Here is a 22,270-nt window from a genome sequence, read left to right as displayed (position 1 = left end):
TGTAATAAAGTTTAAAATATAGCTGCAAGCAGCAATTACAGGGTCAAGCCGAATAAGGGTCTGTGATCATGTGTTTAGGATAAAGCTGTTTAAATTACATCAGTTAAAGCACTTATAACATAATAACACGGTTTATAACTTCTGAGCAGTAGGTGGCGCTGTGATGAAACTCTGCATGCTCCCTCAAGTCATGCCTGTGATAACCTGTACCAAGTTTCGTGTCAATACACACAACTTTTGCAAAGATACAGCCGCATTTCCATTTTGGCATGCTCGCAGTCAAATTTGTTAACGCAGTATAAAACAATGATTTGGGCTATCAAAAATCTTTTAATAACTTTTTGTCCTGAGTGTCTGTAGACGCTACATACCAAATTTTGTACAAACCGGACAAATTTTGTAGGAGGAGTTTGAAAAAGTAGGTTTTCAATAGAAAATGGCAAATTTGGCATCGTAGGACTCGGCATAAGCCAACAAATCTAATGATGGAAGTTAAATGACAATCCCCCGGTTTCACAGAAAAAGGCTTAAGCTTTTCTTACTGAAAGTAACTCGCACTGACATATCTTAAAATTTGCCAGTGCCATTGTTTTGTCTCAAGATGCACATCAGTAATGTTTTTTTTTTTTTCTAGTGAACGTTTATAAAAGTACTTAAATGCCCTAATCCTGGTTTAGGCTAAGCCCTGTCTGTGAAACCGGGCCTTGACGTTGAATTTTTCATGTTATAAAAACCGCTAGGGTGCACTGACCTAAAACTTTACAGGTCCTCTCAGAACATGGCCTCAATGAATCATACCGAGTATCGTAACGATGCTTTCATGCGTTCGTAAAACACAGCATTTTATGACAAAATTCAAAATGGCCAACACCCAAAATCTCTCAACTCGGCATGCCTTAAGGAATCTAAGGAGACCATCCTCATGGTTTTAGGACAAGGCATTCAAAAGTTATAAGCAAAAACAGCCATTTTTCCAATCTTGGTACCAGAAGGTGGCATTGTGACGATACTGTGCATGTACCCCGGTGTCATGCCTGTAATGACATATACAAAGTTTGGTGTCAATACACCGAATCATTGCGAAGATACAGCATTTTGCGTGTTCGCCGTCAAATATGTTGACGCACTATACGAGAACGGATTGGCAGATCAAAAATTTTTAATTACTTTTTGCCTGGTGTGTGAGTAGATGCTATACCAAATTGGTATGTAAATTGGACAAATGCTTTAGGAGTTGTTTGAAAAAGTAAGTTTTTTTTAGAAAATTCAGAATGGCAGAACAGAATGATGGAAATGACGTCATAGGGTGCATACAAATCAACATGAGCCATGGAATCAGAGGAAAAAAGAAACTGTTTGTAGGACTTGCACGTCAAAAGTTATGCATAAACATGGGTGAATTTTTGAACTGTTTGTGGTGCTTTGAGGTAGAGACAAACAATTTGTTAGGGTAACCTTTCAGACTGTCCTCTATCTGTGTACCAGATTTCATAACTTTTTACCATACGGTTCTATGGGCTGCCATAGACTCGAGTGGAAGAATAATAATAAGAAAACTAACGATTTCAATAATTAGGGCCAAAACTGATTGTTTTCTTCTTTTTCAACAAATAATCAGTGAAATTTCACTGAAGAGGCTGAACTCATTATTAGGGTTTTTGATTTTCTATTTTATTTATTTATTTCATTTGAGGTTTGTGAACTTTAGGACCTTTTTTGACAGTTTTAGGGAGTGTTACATTATTTTTGAAATGGAAGAAACAGCTGTACAGTAATCGAGTTGCACACACTATTGGGCATGGCTAAATATTACATTTTAGAGCCTTTTTTTTTTTTTTTTTTTTTTACATTAAACATATTATGTCATGGTTATGTCATATAGTGTATTACATTCACTGTTGGGATCAGGTCAGAGGTGGGATGGCATGACAGAGGGACACGGACATTTGATGTGTTTAAAACTAGTTACTGTTCATTCTAGGATAGTTATTGTTTTGATGATAGTAATAGTTTAACAAGCATTTCTTACAAAATAATTTTTCACCTCTAATGCCTTATAAAAAAACTATGACACCAGCTGCATGGAAAGTGCCACCTGCATGTTGATTCAAAGAACTTTGCTAATGAATGATGACTACCAACTCTGCTAATAAGTAATTATAATAATCAGATATTTGCATAATAATGATAAATATGTACTCATTATAAAACTGTATAGAAATGTAGCAGAGAGATGCTGTGTCTGTATTTTCTGAGGGTAGGATGCATTAGCATAAGGATACTCAGTGATCCAAACCCCGGAACCTCTATGCATGTCTCCGCCCACTCTTCCAAAAGACACAACAAGATCTATATGTATGTAAATGAGCACTAATTAGCATAATGGTATACACAGGGGTCATGGTGTTGCTATATGTTTACACTCTCTCTTTTAAATCTCTCTAAATCTCTCTTTGTCTAGTCTGTCCTCCTCCTCGTCTCTCGTTCTCAACCCCTCTGTTGTCGTCTCTGAACTGGAACAGGTGGAGTATTAATTATGCATTAAAATATACAGAGGACCAACTATGATCCACTCGACTGCAGCCCTGTCGTTCGCCTCATCCTCATCTCTCTGTCCATCTTTCTTTCTCCTCATCCCTGATTCTCTCTCCATTCCACTCTTGTTTGTGAATTGCAGGAGTTTATTTCCACACTGAGCACGTCTCGGGGAGTGAAAGGGGATTTTGTTTGCGCGGCACACTTCCTCTACCCCGACACTCTACTGCTGAGAAAAGACAGAATCCCTGGAAATCTAGCGAATCTGTCCATATTTTTCTCCTTTATTTTTTTCACTGCTGTTTTGTGTTTTCTCAGGCTGTGTTTGAATGGAAGGCCCAGGGCGAATAGACTAAACAGTTGTGACTTTTGAACACTATATTTTTTCGCTATATTTCACTGTATTTTTCACTGTGTTTACCATGGAAACCTGTTCAGTAATTCTTTAAATGATGGAAATAAGCGTTATAACCGGATATATTTTTCTTATCTTTCTGAATCCATGCTGTAATTTGAATGGTAACAGGCTCATTTCAAACAATCTGGTCTATGTTGCCATATCTTAAAATCACTTTCTAGGTCATATAACAGTATCTTTACCAGCCCTAAGTTGGCTTTCAAAGCTCAGATGTCCTTTTCCTGTCAGTATCACGAGAGCTTTAAGTGGACCACTGCCATCAGAGCTTCCAAACCCAACATCAGGGCTCCCATATCTCCCGCTCTGTCCTAACACCTCATGGAGGAACATGAGCTATATTTATAGATTGGCTTTATCGGGACTGTTGGACAGTTACCTTTAACAGGCATCATAGGGGCTCAAATTGCCCCTAGTGCTGGGTGTATCTTTAAGTGCTCTATTAGACCACCTGTATAAGAGTCTCTCTCATTGGCTTCTAAAAGCATCTTTGGTGTCTGTTGTCGGTTTATAAGTACAGCAGATAGGATATGTAGAAATGCTGAAAGATATGGAAGCTTGTTTTCGCCATGGAATAAAAAATAAAAAAGGTAATTAAGACTTTTTATCTTACAATTCTGACTTTTTTTCTCACAATTGCGAGTTTATATTTCACAATTCTGACTTGATATAAAGTCAGAATTGTTAGGTATTAGACAGAACTGCGTGATATAAACTCAGAATTCCGTGACATAAAGTTGCAATTCCGTCTTATAAAGTCAGAATTGCGAGATATAAACTTGCAGTTTCGAGAAAAAAAGGCAGAATTTCATGTTTATATCTCACAATTCTGACTTCTTTTTCTCAGAGTTGAGATGTAACACGCAATGGCGAGTTTATAATTCCCAATTTATGAGGGAAACGAGACGTTTTTTCTGAAATTGCGAGTTTATATCTCACAATTCTGACTTTATAAGATGGAATTGCAACTTTGTCACGCAATTTTCCCAGTTTCATTGTATTTTTTTAAAAGTTAGAAAATCAGAATTGTTTGGTATAATCTCAAAATTGCATGTTATTAAGTCAGAATTGTGAGATAAAAACTAGAAAAAAGTTAGATTTGTGACTTTATACCTCGTAATTCTGAATTTATAACTCGCAATTTTGAGATTATACCAAACAATTCTGATTTTATAACTTTTAAAAAAAGTTATAAAATCATTAAAGTCAATTGTGAGATAAAAAGTCACAATTACCTTTATTTATTTATTTTTTTAATTTAGTGGCGGAAACAAGCTTCCCTAAGGAAGAGGTATATAAAATACCATTCAAAAGTGTGGGGTCAGTACGTTTTTTGTTTTTTGTTTTTTTTAATAAATTAATACTTTTTTAGTCAGCAAAGATGCACAAAAGTGACCATAAAGATATAATTTTACAAAAGATTTCTGTTTCCGATAAATGCTGTTCATTTCAACCTTTCTATTGATTAAAGAATCCTGTTACCACAAAATATTAATCAGCACAACTGTTTTCAGAATTGTTAATAATAATATTAATAAATGTTTCTTGAGCACCAAATCAGCATATTAAAATGATTTCTGAAGGATTATGTGACATGGGGTAATGATGCTGAAAATTTAGCTTTGCCATCACATTAATATATTTTAAAATATATTAAAATAGAATATTTATTTTAGATTGTAATATTTATAATATTTCACAATATTAATATTTTTTAAGTATTTTGGATTAAATAAGTGCAGCCTTAGTGAGCATTAGATTACAACTTCTTTCAAAAATATGAAAAAAGTCTTACTGACCCCAAACTTTTGAAACTTTTTCTATGATATATCTTTGCAACAAAAAAAATCCCTGCTTTTAAAAAAGACATTTTTTTTCTTCTCTGAAGTTGAACTGTTTTGATCTACAGATAAAACTATGAATTGCAGTTGTTCAACTTGTTTTAGACATGAATTATAAAAACTTCCAGAGTTTTAGGGTTTATTTTTCACTCTGTAGAGGATCGACCACCTTGGGTGTAACACAAAAAATTCTTACTCTAAATAGAACAGATACAAATAGGTTGAAAGTTCAAATGAACACAGACATCCCGAACAAAGAAGCAGTGAAAGTCATCCTTGTGTTACAGGTGCAGAGCCTTAACTGTGAGAGGAGAAGATACAGTAGAAGTTGTAACAGAATGAGGCGTTGCTTTGTGTGTCCATTGATCTCTATACAGCTCAGGTTGGATGTGTTATGTTTAACAACAGGTGGAAAGAGCTCCTCATTGACGCCACAACATTAGCTATAAACTGTGCTTGTAATCACAACAAGGTGTTTACCTTTATTTATGTGCTTCATTATTGAGCAAACAGCAAGAAGAAAGAGGACCCCATCCTTTCAGTTTCCTCTGCTCTCTTCTCCACTCTGGGAAGTATCGATCCACTGGCTTGAAAATAACAAATTAGTTTGAGAAAGAGGAATTAAATGGTGTTGGAAAGCGAGTGCGGGAAGCCGAATAGGCTGTGTGGAAAATCTCTGCAAAGTAATCCTTTAATTAAATTAGGAGAAGTACAACAAAGATGTTGCTGTTTTATTTTTTTCCACCCTCTTCTTTCCCCCTCTCTCTCATGTCTTTTAGACAGCAGCAGGTTCCAGAGGTTGCTAGGTAACTGGGATGGGTTTAGTTCCCGGTGGCCAGGGGTGAGGGGGTTGTTGGAAGGATGTGGCAAGTGCAGTGGCTTTTTGTTGGCCGTAAGGAGAGGAAGAGGAAATGGAGGGACCACAGCAAGGTCAAAGGCTTGGCTAGTATTCGTGCTTTCATCCAAATTCGGATGCCATGACGGGATCAGAGTATGTGAGTGGAGTGGCATTTTTTACGCGTTCTGCTCCTCGCTCAGCACTGAAAGAAACCAAGTTCACCCTATAACAAAATTTGCTCTTTTTTTTCTTTCTTTGTGAAGGCATGCACAACATATTGGTTATCAATGTTAGAGAATATTAATATTGGAACACATAATGTTTATATAATATTTTTAGTTGATGTTAACCATTTTATTTCCAAATGTAAAAGGTATGTAGTTTTTCTCTTTTTAAACTAAAAACAAACAAATAAACAAACAAACAAACAAACAAAAACGTATTCCTTATCCATTTGTCCGTCGTTAATATTCCCAAAGCCCATTTTTTTTGATAGTACATTACAGATTTTATCTCACTTTCTAAATGGCAAATGCCTATTAAAGCATCCTTGATTATGATTCCACTTTTTTAACTTTAGTTAGTGTGTAATGTTGCTGCTTGAGCATAAAGAGTTAAGCAAAGTTATGATGCTCAAAGTTCAATGCAAAGGGAGATATTTTCTTTTGCAGAAACGCTTTTTAAGGACTACTACAAATGGCTGACGAGCTTCTTCCCGGGTTGGTGACACCACAAACCCCAAAATTTACACAAACCCTGCCCCCAAGAACATGCAATAAAGGGTGTGAGGCCGTGTTGGGCTGCTTTAGAGAATAATAATGTTGTTGTCGTGTTGTATAGTGTTGTTACCATGCCCTCATTTTACGCCAGACTGCTTCACAAACGAGGGTCAATTCAACACTGGATTTGCACAAAAGGTTAACATGACGACACATGCTAGTCGATGAGATGAATCAACTCCACAGAAACTGCATAAATGTATCCACTAACTGTTCAAAACTGTCCAGTTACATTCTATAAGTTGTAACTTCTTCCTGAGTCTCTCCATCAGTGTCTGACTCCGGTTTGAACAATGTGAGGCTGAACACCGTTGCTGACAATCGTCATTTTGGCTGCGTGAGATTCTCCAGCTTTGTTGATGTTGAGCAACCGAAACTCGAGCTGTTAAAGCTCTGTCCTCTTCTGGAAAGCGGGCTGGGTGCAGCAGCTCATTTGCATTTAAAGGTCCACACACAAAAATGTTTTTGCTCACACCCAAATAGGGGCAAATTGGACAAGCTATAATAAATGGTCTGTGGGGTATTTTGAGCTTCACAGAAACATTCTGGGGACACCAGAGATTTATATTACATCTTGTAAAAGGGGCATTATAGGTCCCCGTTAAAGGCACAAGTTTTTGCATTCTGTTGCACTGCTTTCCCATTGTGTTTTCATGTGCACCAGACATACGTGTTTTTCCATTGCACTCATGTCTCTCATCATTTGCAGCATCTTTTGTAGCGCTCAAGTTAAGAATAGTTATATTTTTTAAAAAAAATCTCTAGACCTTTTTTAGTTCCACTTCTCCTGCGTCTCCCTTTAAAAAAAAAAAAAAAAAAAAAAAAAAAAAAAAGGCCCCAACGCTGTTAAACAAGTAGAAAATGATTGCTAATATACAGCTTCATTATGGTCTGTTAATGTGTTGATGAAGCAGTATCAGAGTTTTATATAAAAAAGCGCTCTCGTCTAAAGGCCACACTGCACTCATACTTTGTACAGGGTGTACCGAAGTAGCACTGATTCACTTACTGCTGCATATATGCTATTTCCAGCTGGTCCGCTCTCCGTACCTTCTCATCGGAAGTCCTGTAACCCCACTTGACACAATCCTCACAGCGCACATCAGTGATACCCCACGTACATGCACAGGAAGTGCTTCCTGCAATGTCCCTGCAGCTATTAGAACAGTTCATTAGCCCAGATAAATGACTGAGGCTCTGACTGGCCTTCTAGCGCTGCTGCTAAAAAGAGCTCACGTCTTTGCCCATTAGCCGGACATGGCGGACGATGACAGCAGCAGGACCGGCCCTGTCACACTGCTTGGGTCCTGAGATGAAGCTCACGCTAACTGACGGCTGTCAGTGAGAGCACTTCCCGTTGTTAGCACTTGCTCAGGGCTATTTCTGCCCCCCAACACACACACACACACATGCAGTGTCATCATTCACAGCAGGAGGCGCTCTGTCAGAATGAATGAAACTGTGTCTGCTCTAATGACAGGCGTGGTGGCGGCACCAGTATGTCACGGCGAGGGTCTCATGGATGTGGTTGGATGGGTTTGAGTCATCCCCATGATCATTATCTGTCTAGTAGAGGGTAGAGAGAGAGATAGTAAAAAAGAACAAGACAGAGAAAGAGAGAAAACCCTCTGGCTTATTGTGTCCTACTGCTGCCCAGAGTGCTGCCCACTCTCAACACTTCAGCTAATGACTGTGACGAGCCGACGTGACTCTACGCATGAGTTTACATCACAACCACTTTAGATTTCACCTTTATAATTGAGACATAATCATATTTCAACAGGATCATACGGGAGAGGCACTTTTTTTTTTTCTTTTTTTTTTGAAATTTCTTTTCAAGAAGCAAGTCCTATTTGGTCGGGACTTGTTTTCTAAACGACGTTTGAGTAATTCTTACATCTCTGCATCTGTGATTTCATGTACCGATTTGGACGGGACTAAAAAAACTAAAAGGTGGGAGTGTGCGTTTTCTAGATGTAGGTGTTATAGAAGGTCATGTGCTGTGATTGCATGCATCACATATGTCTTTTAATTTATTATTTATTGATATAATTTTTATTTATTATAAAACCCTATTTAAGTAAACTTCACAAGAAGTGGCTGTTGATAATAAACCCACATAACTGATATTAAAATGGGCAGTCTTTGCAGTTTCTGCGATTTGGCTCTATTTATTAATTTTATAATTTTATATTTTCGTCGGAGACCATCCATATTGAAAGTAAAGCGTGCAGTAGATTGGTGCGCAAACGGTAGCTCAAAAAAAAAAAAAAAAAAAAAAATATATATATATATATATATATATATATATATATATATATATATATATATATATATATATACATGACGAGAAGAGTTAGTACAACATCAGCAATCACAGACATTCGCAATCAGACGGGATTTGATTTCTCAGAGGACCGTTGTGTTTTCCCGAAAAACAGTAGGTAATTTTCTCTGGAATTTTTACAAAGGTTGTGTGAGGAAAAACACAGACTTGGCAGATTCAGATGGGATTAAAATCGCAAAGTACATTTATGAAACAGGAATTTCTCTTTGGAAAAAATAGTCCTGTCCTAATAGGGCTATAGTTTGACAAGATAGCTGACTCTGTTTAATTCAATTTTATGTAACAGATTTAATTTTACTTTCATTCTGACTGCTAAATGCCTATTAACACTGTATTTAACAAGCAGAAAGTGATAGAAAAAAAAAAAAATCGCTCTCTTCTCCACTTTTGATTGGACATCAATAATAAAAAAAAAAGTAGTTTTTTCCCTACATAATAGTGTGGTGCAGGTACTCTATCCACCTCCTTGCAAAGTTTAATAAGTTTTTTTTTTTTTTTTTCGCTCTAAATCAAGTTTTTTTTTCTTCTTCACCTATATAATTTATTTCTAGAATTCCAGTTGCCCGGTATGTTGGTTAATGTTTGTTGATTAATGTTTGTTCTTTATTATATCTGCAGTCCATTCGTGAGGTGACCGGCTATGTGCTTGTGGCGCTAAATCAGTTTGAATATCTGCCCCTGGAGAATCTTCGCATCATCCGTGGCACCAGGCTATATGAAGACCGCTACGGCCTGGCTATCTTCCTCAACTACCGCAGAGACGGCAACTTCGGTCTCCGTCAGCTTGGCCTTAAGAACCTCACAGGTATAATATGAGCTTACAAGTCACATGACTTGTGTATTAATTTTTCTTCGTTCCCTTTCTTGCTTATCTTTTGTGCATGTTCTTGATTGAGCATAGATTTTTTATCTTTGTTAAAGATGGTTTGTTGTTCTCTTTGATATCCACTTGAATACATTGATCCCTACTGAAATCGCTGGCTGAGAATGTATATCTATGGTCGAGGCCTTTGTGAAGTTGGGGAGTGCTCTCCGATCTCTCTCGCAGAAAAGAGAAGGAGAGTATTCTTGATTATGGATATCATACTAAATTGATTTCACACAACTTCCGTCAGAAATGACTTAGCTGGTGTTTGAGCTGGTGGATGGATGAGGACCAACGGTGGCAGTGAAATACAGCTAAATATCTGCACCTGGAATTGAATCCATAAAACTCAGTGAGAGGTGTGGTGGGGAACGCTGGAGCTTGACCAGCTTGATGATGGTGCTGCTCTCACATGAACCAAGTCTTTATTATAGTTTAGATCTGTCAGTTTTGCAGGAGTGGTAAAGGCTAATCTTCTTGAAAGTGCCAGAGAGTCTACATTGGATTGTGTTTACTTAGTACAGTAAAGTCTGCTGTAGCACATAGAGTTTGAATTTCTTTAGGCCATATTTGTAAAAAAAAAAAAAAAAAATAAATATATATATATATATATATATATATATATATATATATATATATATATATATATATATAGAAAACAGCATTCATAGATTTTTTGTAATGATGTAAAAGTTTTTACTGCCACTTTTGAGCTGCATTTTTTGGTTAAAAAAAAAGGAGAAAACTTTAATATTTTTAAATATTTAGGCAGTTTAAAAAACTGTAATATATTTTAAAATGTAATTTATTCCTGTGATGGCAAAGCTTTCATCCATTACTATACAGGTGCTGGTCATATAATTAGAATATTGATTTATTGATCAAAAAGTTGATTTATTTCACTAATTCCATTCAGAAAGTGAAACTTGTATATTATATTCATTCATTACACACAGACTGATATATTTCAAATGTTTATTTATTTTAATTTTGATGATTATAACTGACAACTAAGGAAAATCCCAAATTCAGTATCTCAGAAAATTAGAATATTACTTAAGACCAATACAAAGAAAGGATTTTTAGAAATTTTGGCCAACTGAAAAGTATGAACATGAAAAGTATGAGCATGTACAGCACTCAATACTTAGTTGGGGAATTACTGCAGCAATGCGACCTTGGACCTCAGAAAACACAGTGGACCAACACCAGCAGATGACATGGCACCCCAAACCATCACTGACTGTGGAAACTTTACACTGGACCTCAAGCAACGTGGATTGTGTGCCTCTCCTCTCTTCCTCCAGACTCTGGAACCCTGATTTCCAAAGAAAATGCAAAATTTACTTTCATCAGAGAACATAACTTTGGACCACTCAGCAGCAGTCCAGTCCTTTTTGTCTTTAGACGCTTCTGATGCTGTCTGTTGTTCAAGAGTGGCTTGACACAAGGAATGCGACAGCTGAAACCCATGTCTTGCATACGTCTGTGCGTAGTGGTTCTTGAAGCACTGACTCCAGCTGCAGTCCACTCTTTGTGAATCTCCCCCACATTTTTGAATGGGTTTTGTTTCACAATCCTCTCCAGGGTGCGGTTATCCCTATTGCTTGTACACTTTTTTCTACCACATCTTTTCCTTCCCTTCGCCTCTCTATTAATGTGCTTGGACACAGAGCTCTGTGAACAGCCAGCCTCTTTTGCAATGACCTTTTGTGTCTTGCCCTCCTTGTGCAAGGTGTCAATGGTCGTCTTTTGGAAACTGTCAAGTCAGCAGTCTTCCCCATGATTGTGTAGCCTACAGAACTAGACTGAGAGACCATTTAAAGGCCTTTGCAGGTGTTTTGAGTGTTAATTAGCTGATTAGAGTATGGCACCAGGTGTCTTCAATATTGAACGTTTTCACAATATTCTAATTTTCTGAGATACTGAATTTGGGATTTTCCTTAGTTGTCAGTTATAATCATCAAAATTAAAAGAAATAAACATTTGAAATATATCAGTCTGTGTGTAATGAATGAATATAATATACAAGTTTCACTTTTTGAATGGAATTAGTGAAATAAATAAACTTTTTGATGATATTCTAATTATATGACCAGCACCTGTATATACACACATACACATGGCAGGCAAAATTCAGTCCATATAACGATACTCTTACAGTGGCATATAGCAGAAACATCAGTTACTCATCAAGCTGTGTGTGAGTCATGTACATTTGTACAAATATATACATTACTTTGATTTACACCAAGTTAACGCTTCTTCATTATATGATTGCTCATTCTCCTTAGAGGAAGAAAGCATTACGTATGTTCCATTTAGATGAGGAATAAATACATGAGGGTAAACGTCCTTTCCATTCATTACTCTAATTACTGCGGTTTGTCTGTGAAGGACCTCTTTTCAACAACCCTGTTCTTTGTACCACACCTATTGTGTGGTGCCTATTAAATATTCTTCAGTATTGTTCAGTTGGAGTGTGTTAGCATGTTGTTCAGTTCACTGCAAGGACGTACATGCAGTACATACTCATTTAGAGGTTTTTAAATTGTTATTTTGAATCAGTAGCTAAATTTAAATGCATGTCTCACCATGGGTTTAAAAAAATATGAGGCCCTATGTAAGACAGACACCAAACACAAACCTCTGCGGAGTCTGACATTGGTAAATAAGCATTACATACAAATTACAGTGTTTAATTTGGCAGATGCATGTTTCATAATTCAGAACAGAGATGGTGAGTTTGGGGGTTTGATGTTTTTGTAAATGTCTTTGTACTTTCTGCTTCACTACCAGGGCCAGTTGGAAATGTCTCTTCTTCACAGTACCTGATCATTGCTGTTACACAACAGCTCTGCTTCCTTCTGATTGGCTGAAAGCACTAGTATAAGTGCATGGGCCTGACATTTACCATGAGCTACTTTTGTCTCCTTTGTCAAATGAATAGTATGTTTCTTCTTAACTGTTCCTCCAGACACATCCATGATGGCACAGACTGTAATAGTTGTTGGAGGTGGTAGTGATTGTGTCTGTTCATTTATTATGGCCACACTGTGGAAACTTAACAGGACCAGAACTATTTAAGATCAAATTGGTAATCTTAACCAGCATTAATCAGTGGCGCTTACTAGTCAGCCTTTAGTGTAACCAGGATGCAGAGTGTTTTTGTAATGTTGAAGAAGCAGATTCGGGCTCTAAAGTGTGAGCAGTGCCATTTACTTTCTGTTCACTCCAATACTAAAGACTAAGACCATTATCATTTACATTTATTTATTTTTCAGACATTTTTATCAAATGCAGTTTACAGTATACATGTTATCAGTTTGAGTTATCACATGGAATCAAACCCACGACTTTGTTGAATAACTGATACATTGCAAAAAAGCTATTTTTTTGCTATAAATATAACATTTAGATCCGTCATTATGTAGGCTATCCTACACAAATGTTTGCTAACACAACTAATTTTTATCCACTGAATTGATAATTATGATATACATTGAAACAATACTATTCTTAAATATTATTATAATTTTAAATACCAGTTAATATAAAATAATTAGATTTTTTTATATTTTTTTTATATGAACAGTTATTTTTCAAATATAATAATATCAAATATTTTAAATATTATAACTTCACAACAAAATGTAATTTATTCCTTTAAAGGCAAAGCTGAACAGTTGAAAACAGTTGCTTAATAATTTTGTGGAAACTGTGATACATTTATTTATCAGGATTCTTTGATGAGAAGAAAGTTCAAAAGTACAGCATTTATTTAAAACAGAATTTTTTGTAACCAGGTAAAAGTCTTTACTTTCATTTTTGATACATTTTATGCATTCTTTGCTGAATAAATGTATTAATTTCTTTCAAAAAATATCGGTAACACTTTACTTGAAGGGGTGTGCATAAGACTGACATGACACCTTCATAATCATGACATGACACATGTCATGAATATGAAGGAGGTTTTATGAATGTTTATGACAGCTGTCATTAAGTGTCATTCGCTCAATTATGTCATTTTTAATGCAAAGATGACATTGTTTGAGATGTCCGAGTTATGACAACTTGACATAAACCAACACATCATAACTTGTCAGTGTCTTTGTCATGACAACTTGACATTATTTAGCTTTATGGGTTAACATTACATTAAACTGTCATGTCATTGGTTTTGACACTGGCTGTCATGAGGCCATTATAATAGTGTCATGAATATGTATCTTGAGCTCAAGTACAGTGGTACAAATTGAACTTGTCATTAAAATGTCATTAATTGACAAAACTCTGACAAATAATTTTATAACAGCGTCATGACTATTTTTCATTTCATGTTTTTTTTTTTTTTTAAGTTTCCTCCAACAGAAGGTCAGATAATAGACAATTTCAAATTTCGTAAAAAAGAAGACACTGTTATAAAATAATGGTAACACTTTATTTTAGGGTCTTTTAATTAGTTGCTTATTACTATTAGCATTCATATGGCTAAAATATTGGCTATTTATTAGTACTTATAAAGCACATATTAATGCCTTATTCTGCATGATCTTATTATACATTCTTAATCCTACCCAATACCTAAACATAACAATTAACTATAATAAGCAGTAAATTAAGAGTTTATTGAGGGAAAAGTCATAGTTAATCGTTTATATATGTGTTCCCTATACTAAAGTGTTGCCAAAATAATGTAATGTAATGTTCACCCATAAAGCTAAGTAGTTTTTTAAGTTTGATAATTAATCTGCTATGTCATGTTTATGACAGGTTATGATGTTTTGCTAATGTCAAGTTGTCGTGACAAAGACACTGACAGGTTATGATGTATTGGTTTATGTCAAGTTGTCGTAACAAAGACATCTCAAACAATGTCATCTTTGCATTAAAAATGACATAATTGAGCGAATGACACTTAATGACAGTTGTCATAAACATGCATAAAACCTGCTTTATATTCATGACACGTGTCATGTCAAGATTATGAAGGTGTCATGTCAGTCTTATGCACACCCCTTCAAGTAAAGGGTTACCAAAAAATCTTACTGACCCCAAACTTTTGTACAATATTTCTCTGTAGCTTAAACAGTAGTGAGTGAGCATGAACTGATTAAAAAATGTGTATCTTGAATGCAATGTAAATTGCTTTGGATAATAGTTTCTGCCAAATGCATAATGTAAATGTATCCCAGCTTAAAATGAGGCAACTACAAGCCATTTTTAGTTTGATTCCTTGACGAGGGCAAAACACTGTGTTTGTTGACTGTTTCTCTGTAGTCAATAATTTTATCACTTAAAACTCAGCAAATCAGCAAAATGATATATTTAAACATTTTTTCCTGTGAAAAAAATGCCTTGAAATAGTTTGAATGGAACTCTGCACCCTTGCTTCATTTACTATACGCGGAACTATGAATATGCTAATTAGCTTTGATCTCAGTGGAGAACGGCATATAGTACATCATAACATTGTAATATACATCATACACCCTCTATATTGCTAAATCTACACGATTTTTCTTATCAACAGAAAAAAATAGACTGGGATAACCTGGCTTCTCTTGAGACTCCACTGCTACAGAGCGGTCATAGTTAATGATATGCTAAAGCCCACCGGCACGTTGACGTGATTGGTTACAAGGTAGTTTGTAACATCAGAAACACCAGCGATTTCAAACAGCGTTTTTGAAACTGTCTTTAGATCACTGTAGTTTTAAAGAGAAATACTCAGCAATGGAGTTGACTCATGAATTTGCACATGGTTTGTCTTAAAGCGTATTAAAAACATCACATAGACATATACACAACTATTGTTGTCAAAAGTATCGACACTGAAATTTTAAAAATGTGATGCTTTGAACGCTGTTGAGCAGATTGGTAAACACATCTGATATGTCTGTGATTGGCTACAATGATCAAAGCTTCAAAAACATGTTGTTAATACACATCAATGACGCTCTTTGCCGAGCGCTTACACAGATACACACAGGAGCGTTTGAAAGCAGGCGATTATCAGCGGACCCTATAAACAACATTAAAAACTTGAGCTACACTGTGAAGAATGGACTTCTAGACAGTTGTGTTTTTATTTTGCATTGCAATTGCTTTCGTCTATATCTCTGCAAACGGGCCGATTACAATGTGAAATCTGGCTAGGTAGTTAACCTAGTGCACGTAAATTGTTCAGGAACACTGTCTGGCTCTTATGGAACAATGTTTCTGGTCCAGAAAATATCTTCATTCACTTGCTGTGTAGGCAAAGGAAATAGAGCAGAGAGAGACATGGTGTAGCAGACTGGGTAAATAATTCAAGCCGCGTGTATTGTTCCACTTACTCGGTCCCTATTCAGTCCACTCGACGCAGCGTACATAACCCAAATGCCACATTGCAATGCTGACATCATTTAAAGCATAACTGTGCTGCATTTCATGTTGTATTCTTGGAAGATGACAGTGTTTAGGAACGTCGAGAAGATCAGGTGCTCCCAGAGGACTGTGATTCCGTCTTAGGCAGGCTAACACGGAACAGCAGTGGAGTCAAGGAACGTTTGAAATCCCAGCCATACCCACAGGGAAGGAGAGAACACAGAAGCTCTGCTCTCTCGTTTACTCATACTCTCTCATCCATCTCTCTTTCTGCATACATTCATTCTTTTCTTGTTCACCCAATTTTCTGAGAGTCTTTGTGAAATCTGCTTTGGCTGCCCCCTTAACTTTAACTGTATCTTTCTCTTGCTTTCATTGAGCTAAGGATTATGGGCCTAGAAGAAGATGCACGTGTCCTCCACAACAATGAGAAAGCGACTTTGGAGTTTGTTCTTTCAAGGGATAGTTCACCCAAAAATGAAAATTGACATCATTTACTCACCTTCACGTAGTACAAAAGCAACATGACTTTCTTTCTTCTGTGGAAGGAAGATATTTTAAAAAATCTCAGTGAAATGAAATTCAACAGGGTCTAGTCATTCTTGGGCCTTTTCATTCTTTTTTGTGTTCCACAGAAGAAAGAAATGCATAGTCACTGACTCCTAACACTGGTCTTCTAAATGTTGAAGTCAGTCAGTGCCCTGTAACCCTGAGACAGATCAAAGGTGGAACAAAGCCCAGCAACTTCTCTCTCGCTCTCTTTCGAGGACTACAGCTTGTCAGACCTACACATTATGAGCCTTTTGATCCTGTCACATTATCATGTCATTCCTCTCATAGCAGTTCTCCAGAGATGTGTAAAGTGATCAATACCATCCATAAACGATATCTAAGAGAATAAAGGCTATTAACTGCACTGGGTCTAATCCCGAATCTGATCAAACCAGCCTGTCCGCGTTGCTACCAGAGTTGAAATCCACGGAGGTAGAAATTGCCCTGGATAAAATCAATTTGTCGCTGGTATATTCTGATATTGCTCTATTGATTTTTTTGAGAGGTGGTGTGTGGGCGATACAGTGATGTGGTGCTCGGGCTTCCCTTGTGACTGGCTTTCAAACGTCCTCCCTGCTGGGTTATTAAGTCGGAGTCAATGGAGTGAGCTATTTGAGCAATTTGTTTGAATGCAAAATGGTACAACAGTACTTTCAGTTCACCTTGAAAAGCATTTGAAACATTTTATTGTTGTTGATTAAGGATTTTTGAATGAATTAAATATTTTTTAACTATTTTTAACAGCTATTTTTTTTTTAAATAGTTTTAGGCTTTTTATATCTCCTGTATCTTTTCAGTTGGTTTCCACAACATGATGTAATTTGCCCACTAGCAAACTGCATGGTACACAGTTTTTTGTTTTGTTTTGTTTTGTTTTTGTCTGATTGGTAACACTTTCTATGAAGACTGTAAGTATAATGCATTAAATGCAAGGAGTCAAAAATTTGGACACGCATAACTGAATTTATTTTTCTCATGATCTTCAAAACCTTTAGATATAGCTTCTGCTTGAATATTGAATAACTATATTTTTCTTTTCTTTTACTTTTTTTTGTTCACTACATAGTGTAATTCCTATACTTCATTTAGAGTTTTAATGACTGTGATATTGATTTATTAAAAATGTACACAATAACAACAATGAAGAGTAGACGTTTTGATAGGTAGTGTAAAAGTATTCTTTATGCTTCAGTAATGCCTTATAATATATAATACATCTTATACATTGCATGTTCTCATAAATAATTGCAACAGTTAATAATACATTATAATATTCACGGTTATATCTTTTGTGTGCATTAATCTGCATGTCAAAATGTCATTTGTTGTATTTTTACTCTTTTAAGTGTAACAATGAATAGTTATAATCATGAATTCTAGTTCTGGTTACAATTATTTATGAAACGTTATTATGTATTAGAATATGCATTGTATTGTTTTATGTATACAGGCTTCATAGAAAGTGTTGCCATCTGCTACTATCAGTCCAGAAGCTGTGTCATCTTGTGGCCGTGTCCTCAAAGGCCTCGAGAGGCAGGTGATTTGTAATAATTATACCTCGTCCCACTGCTGAGGCAAAGGTTAAACTTCGCATCCCTTCTTTGACATTTCAAAGTGGCGCTCTGTTGTCATTTTCAGAAGAATTAGAATGTTTTTTTCATGCATGCAAAGATTTTTTACTCATCGTTTTTCATTATTTTTTTTCAGCCGAACACAAATGCAGCTTAGACTTAGTAATTACCTCACAATAATAACAACCTCCGTAAGAACAGATGAGTGTGTAATTTAACCGTTTACTTGCTTTTCTTTTTCAGCTAGTTTTGTGCTGTCTGTTTTCTTTCTCCCACTTTGCTTTTTGCCCTTGATGAGTGATTTTGATTATTACACATCATTTTTTCTCTACCCTGAATTTGAATAGAAAAATATCAATGTCAAAGGTGCAGTATGTAATATTGACAGCTAGTGGTTGAAATGGGTACTGCAGTCCAAATTCAAAATATCGGAGAGGGATGTTTCTCCCGCCCCCTCCTCCTCAGAATTAATGCTCACACAGGTTGCCAAATTGAGGACAAGCAACAGGAATGAGCGCAAATGATAATGGAAGGCTATGAGTCTTGCACTGTTGATGAGTTTTTATCTACTTTTTAATATTCCTCTGGATATAGAGCTTTTTAGGTTGGGTAGAATCTGCAATCTCTGACTCAGTTTGTTTGCTGGCTTCTGTGGCTACATTACGCTGTGTTTTCCACCAACTGGCAACCCAGGGTGTCAAAATACTATTGGGTAAATTGGCAGCAGGTGGGATCACACAGACCAAAACAAAAACAGACATTCTGACACGGAACGCACATTTCAAAGTAGAATAACTGGCTGTAGCATTGTTTTTCATAGAGAACTTAGCATGTTTCCTAAATCTCTAAAAACATATTATGGTATTTTTGTATGCATTCATAAATTATACAGCAATGCATACATAAAATGCATGCAGCAAATGTGTTTCATCTGTATTCGTTAATTTATTGATTCGTTTGTTATTTTTTTTCATTGATTTTGTTTTAATATTTCTATTATAGTGGTGGCGACTACCAAGGTATTTGATTTTTATTGTACTATGAAAAGTAACTTATGACATTGTACTGTAGTAAATTCTTGTGAGGGTTGGGTGCAACTAAGCGTTTACTTACTTTACTTTCCTCTTCTACTTTCCCAGCTAATTTTTATTTGAGCTGTAATTCATAATTCAACCTTTGATTAGACTTATTATATGATATTATCATGAATTGCTGATTGCCTCTGACACACTCAGAAGTGTAGTAGCACTGCTCATTATTCTTATTTTTTAGCTGTGGAAAATGGGCTTCAGCGTCCTGTCCTTCATGCAAGCTATTTATTTTCCTGCCTTTTAGAACAAATTATCTTGAAAGAGGACTTTGTTTTTGTCAAGGTTTGTGTCTGTGCTGTCTCAAGGTTCGGATTGTGTACTGTACGCTAGTTTTTTATTGATTGTTCTGTTCTGTCTTTAACATTAACTTGAACAGAGGCTTTTTGTATAAGTGGATGGTGGGTTTTTGTGTAGTTTATTCCATTTTGTTCACTTAAAACACTTTCAGCTGCGCTCTTAAGCATTAGCATTGTTTAAAAGTACAGTTGTGTTAATTTATATATATATATATATATATATATATATATATATATATATATATATATATATATATATATATATATATATATATATATATATAGATATAGAGCCTGGCTCACACTACAGGAGATTTTGGCCCTCCCGAGAATCGGAGAAAAAAATCTTGATGTGAGGCGTTCACAGATTGAATCTTGCACCTCCCAATCTGCTCTCACACAAATCGGAGCCGCCCCGATCATATCAAACATATTTGATATTTAGGATTTTAAATCGGGAAGAATACATCAGTTCTTTAACAATATCCATTGAGAGAAGTAAATGAGAACGCTGATTCACGAAATCAGCTGCTGAATGGATCCGTTGGACAGCGGAGATGGCGGAACGGTGTGTGGAAGTGTTGCAACAACACGACTGCTTGAATAACGCGTCTTCGAAAACATGACGTGCGGACAAAGAGACAAGCTGGGGGGAAATCGCTATGGTTTTGAACATACTGAGTGAGTGTAGAAAGCTGCTAGCAAATGTAAACATTAAGTTACCTGTTTAGATGTCAGCGACGACCTGCTACGTATATGTTTCCATACTCTTTCCCATGAGATCACGTGAGGTGCTCCTCTGGGCATGATCATCTTAATAATATCCTGTAGTGTGTGCTGCGCCACAATTTTCAAATTTTGTAGTGTGTGCATGTTTGAGATTTGCGAGAATAAAATCTGTGAAGATTCTCCTAATGTGTGTGCTGCAACCAGATTTCACAATCGGTTAGGATTTTAAAACTCCTGTAGTGTGAGCCTGGCTTTAGAGTCACCATGACTTGAATGGTCACAGTGGTATTGGAAGTGTAACTGTATAAATGCCTATTTATTTCTTTACATGTCAAGAAAGTACGTTTGAGGGACATTTTACAGATGCACAAGTACACATCGAGACAGGACATTTGAATACTACAATCTTTACATACTGACATCTATATAAGTGTGTTTTCACTGTATCTTGAGGCTCAAAAATGTGAATTGTGAATGTGCAGCTTAGAACTAGAAATGCACAGCTAGTGAAGGTACTGCTCTCATGCATTTTGTGGTTTTGTCCACTGTCTACTACTTCTCTTTGCTGTTTCTTGCAGATTCACCTGATATTTCCACAGCCTGTTGTTTCATATGTAATGTATTAGGAGTGCACTATTCAGAACTGAACCAAGAATGCCATTTGAATTCCAATTCAGTTACAGATTTAAATCAAATTTGAATTGAGGCAGGATGTTGAATTAAAATTTAAATTTTAATGTAAAGATGTAGAATTAAAACTAATTGAAATTCATTTTGAAATTCATCAGAAAAGCAAAGTTTGTCAAGACAAACTTTGAATACTGCTTTATTTAAAAGTTTTCAAAACAGTGACTTTTTATAGGGTTTCGGATGGATGGATGGATGGATGGATGGATGGAATAAAAGATAGAATGATGGATAGATGGATGGAATTAATGGATGGATGGAATGAAAGAGACAGAACAATGGATGGATGGATGATAGATAGAATGTGATAACGATGGATGGATGGATGGATGGATGGATGGATGGATGGAATGAAAGATAGACAGAACGATGGATGGATCTGGATGGAATGAAAGAGACAGAAAAAAGGAACGATGGATGGATGGAATGAAACCGAGAATGATGGATGGATGGAATGAAACAGACAAAACAATGGCTGGCTGGCTGGATGGATGGATGAAATGAAAGATAGACAGAACGATGGATGGATGGATGGATGGATGGATGGATGGATGGATGGATGGAATGAAAGAAAGAGAACGATGGATGGATTGATGGAATGAAAGATAGACAGAATGATGGATAGATGGAATGAAAGATAGACAGAACAATGGATGCATGGATGGATGGATGATAAATAGGTGGATGGATGGTTGGAATGAAAGATAGACAGAATGATGGATGGATGGATGGATGGAATGAAAGATAGACAGAAAAAAGAACGATGGATGGATGGATGGAATGAAACAGACAAAACAATGGCTGGCTGGATGGATGGATGAAATGAAAGATAGACAGAACGGTGGATGGATGGATGGATGGAATGAAAGAAAGAGAACGATGGATGGATTGATGGAATGAAAGATAGACAGAACAATGGATGGATGGAATGAAAAACAGACGGAACAAAAGAATGATGGATGGATGGAATAAAAGATAGACAGAACAATGGATGCATGGATGGATGGATGGATAAATGGGTGGATGGATGGTTGGAATGAAAGATAGACAGAATGATGGATGGATGGATGGATGGATGGATGGATGGAATGAAAGATAGACAGAATGATGGATGGATGGAATGAAAGATAAACAGAAAAAAGAAAGATGGATGGATGGATGGGTCATATTGAGTAAATTATTTCTGTGGACCAGTGTAGAAGAACTTCTTGGCGTGTATCACCTGTTTCTTTGAATTACTATTCAGTAAGTTCCTCTTCCTGTCATTCCAGTTCAACTTCTTGTGGAGTGTGGGCATATTCAAAGTGCAAATCTAAAGCTAGGACTAATATTTTATATATTTCACGAAAGAA

The 22,270-nt window shown here is 36.2% G+C and overlaps 1 protein-coding gene across 2 annotated transcripts in view; it reads left to right on the top strand.

The window, feature by feature from the left end:
- Positions 1 to 22,270, top strand: part of erbb4b (erb-b2 receptor tyrosine kinase 4b) — a 373,945-nt gene that overhangs the window by 207,884 nt on the left and 143,791 nt on the right. For both annotated transcript variants that reach the window (XM_048194319.1, XM_048194320.1), the window contains exon 3: positions 9,374 to 9,560. In XM_048194319.1, the coding sequence (XP_048050276.1) occupies positions 9,374 to 9,560 (187 nt within the window). The remainder of the gene's footprint in view (positions 1 to 9,373; positions 9,561 to 22,270) is intronic.

Source organism: Megalobrama amblycephala, linkage group LG6, assembly GCF_018812025.1.
Source record: "Megalobrama amblycephala isolate DHTTF-2021 linkage group LG6, ASM1881202v1, whole genome shotgun sequence".
Lineage (NCBI taxonomy): Eukaryota > Metazoa > Chordata > Actinopteri > Cypriniformes > Xenocyprididae > Megalobrama > Megalobrama amblycephala.
The sequence above is the reverse complement of the archived record's forward strand: the minus strand, read 5'-3'. Positions and strand labels throughout refer to the sequence as shown.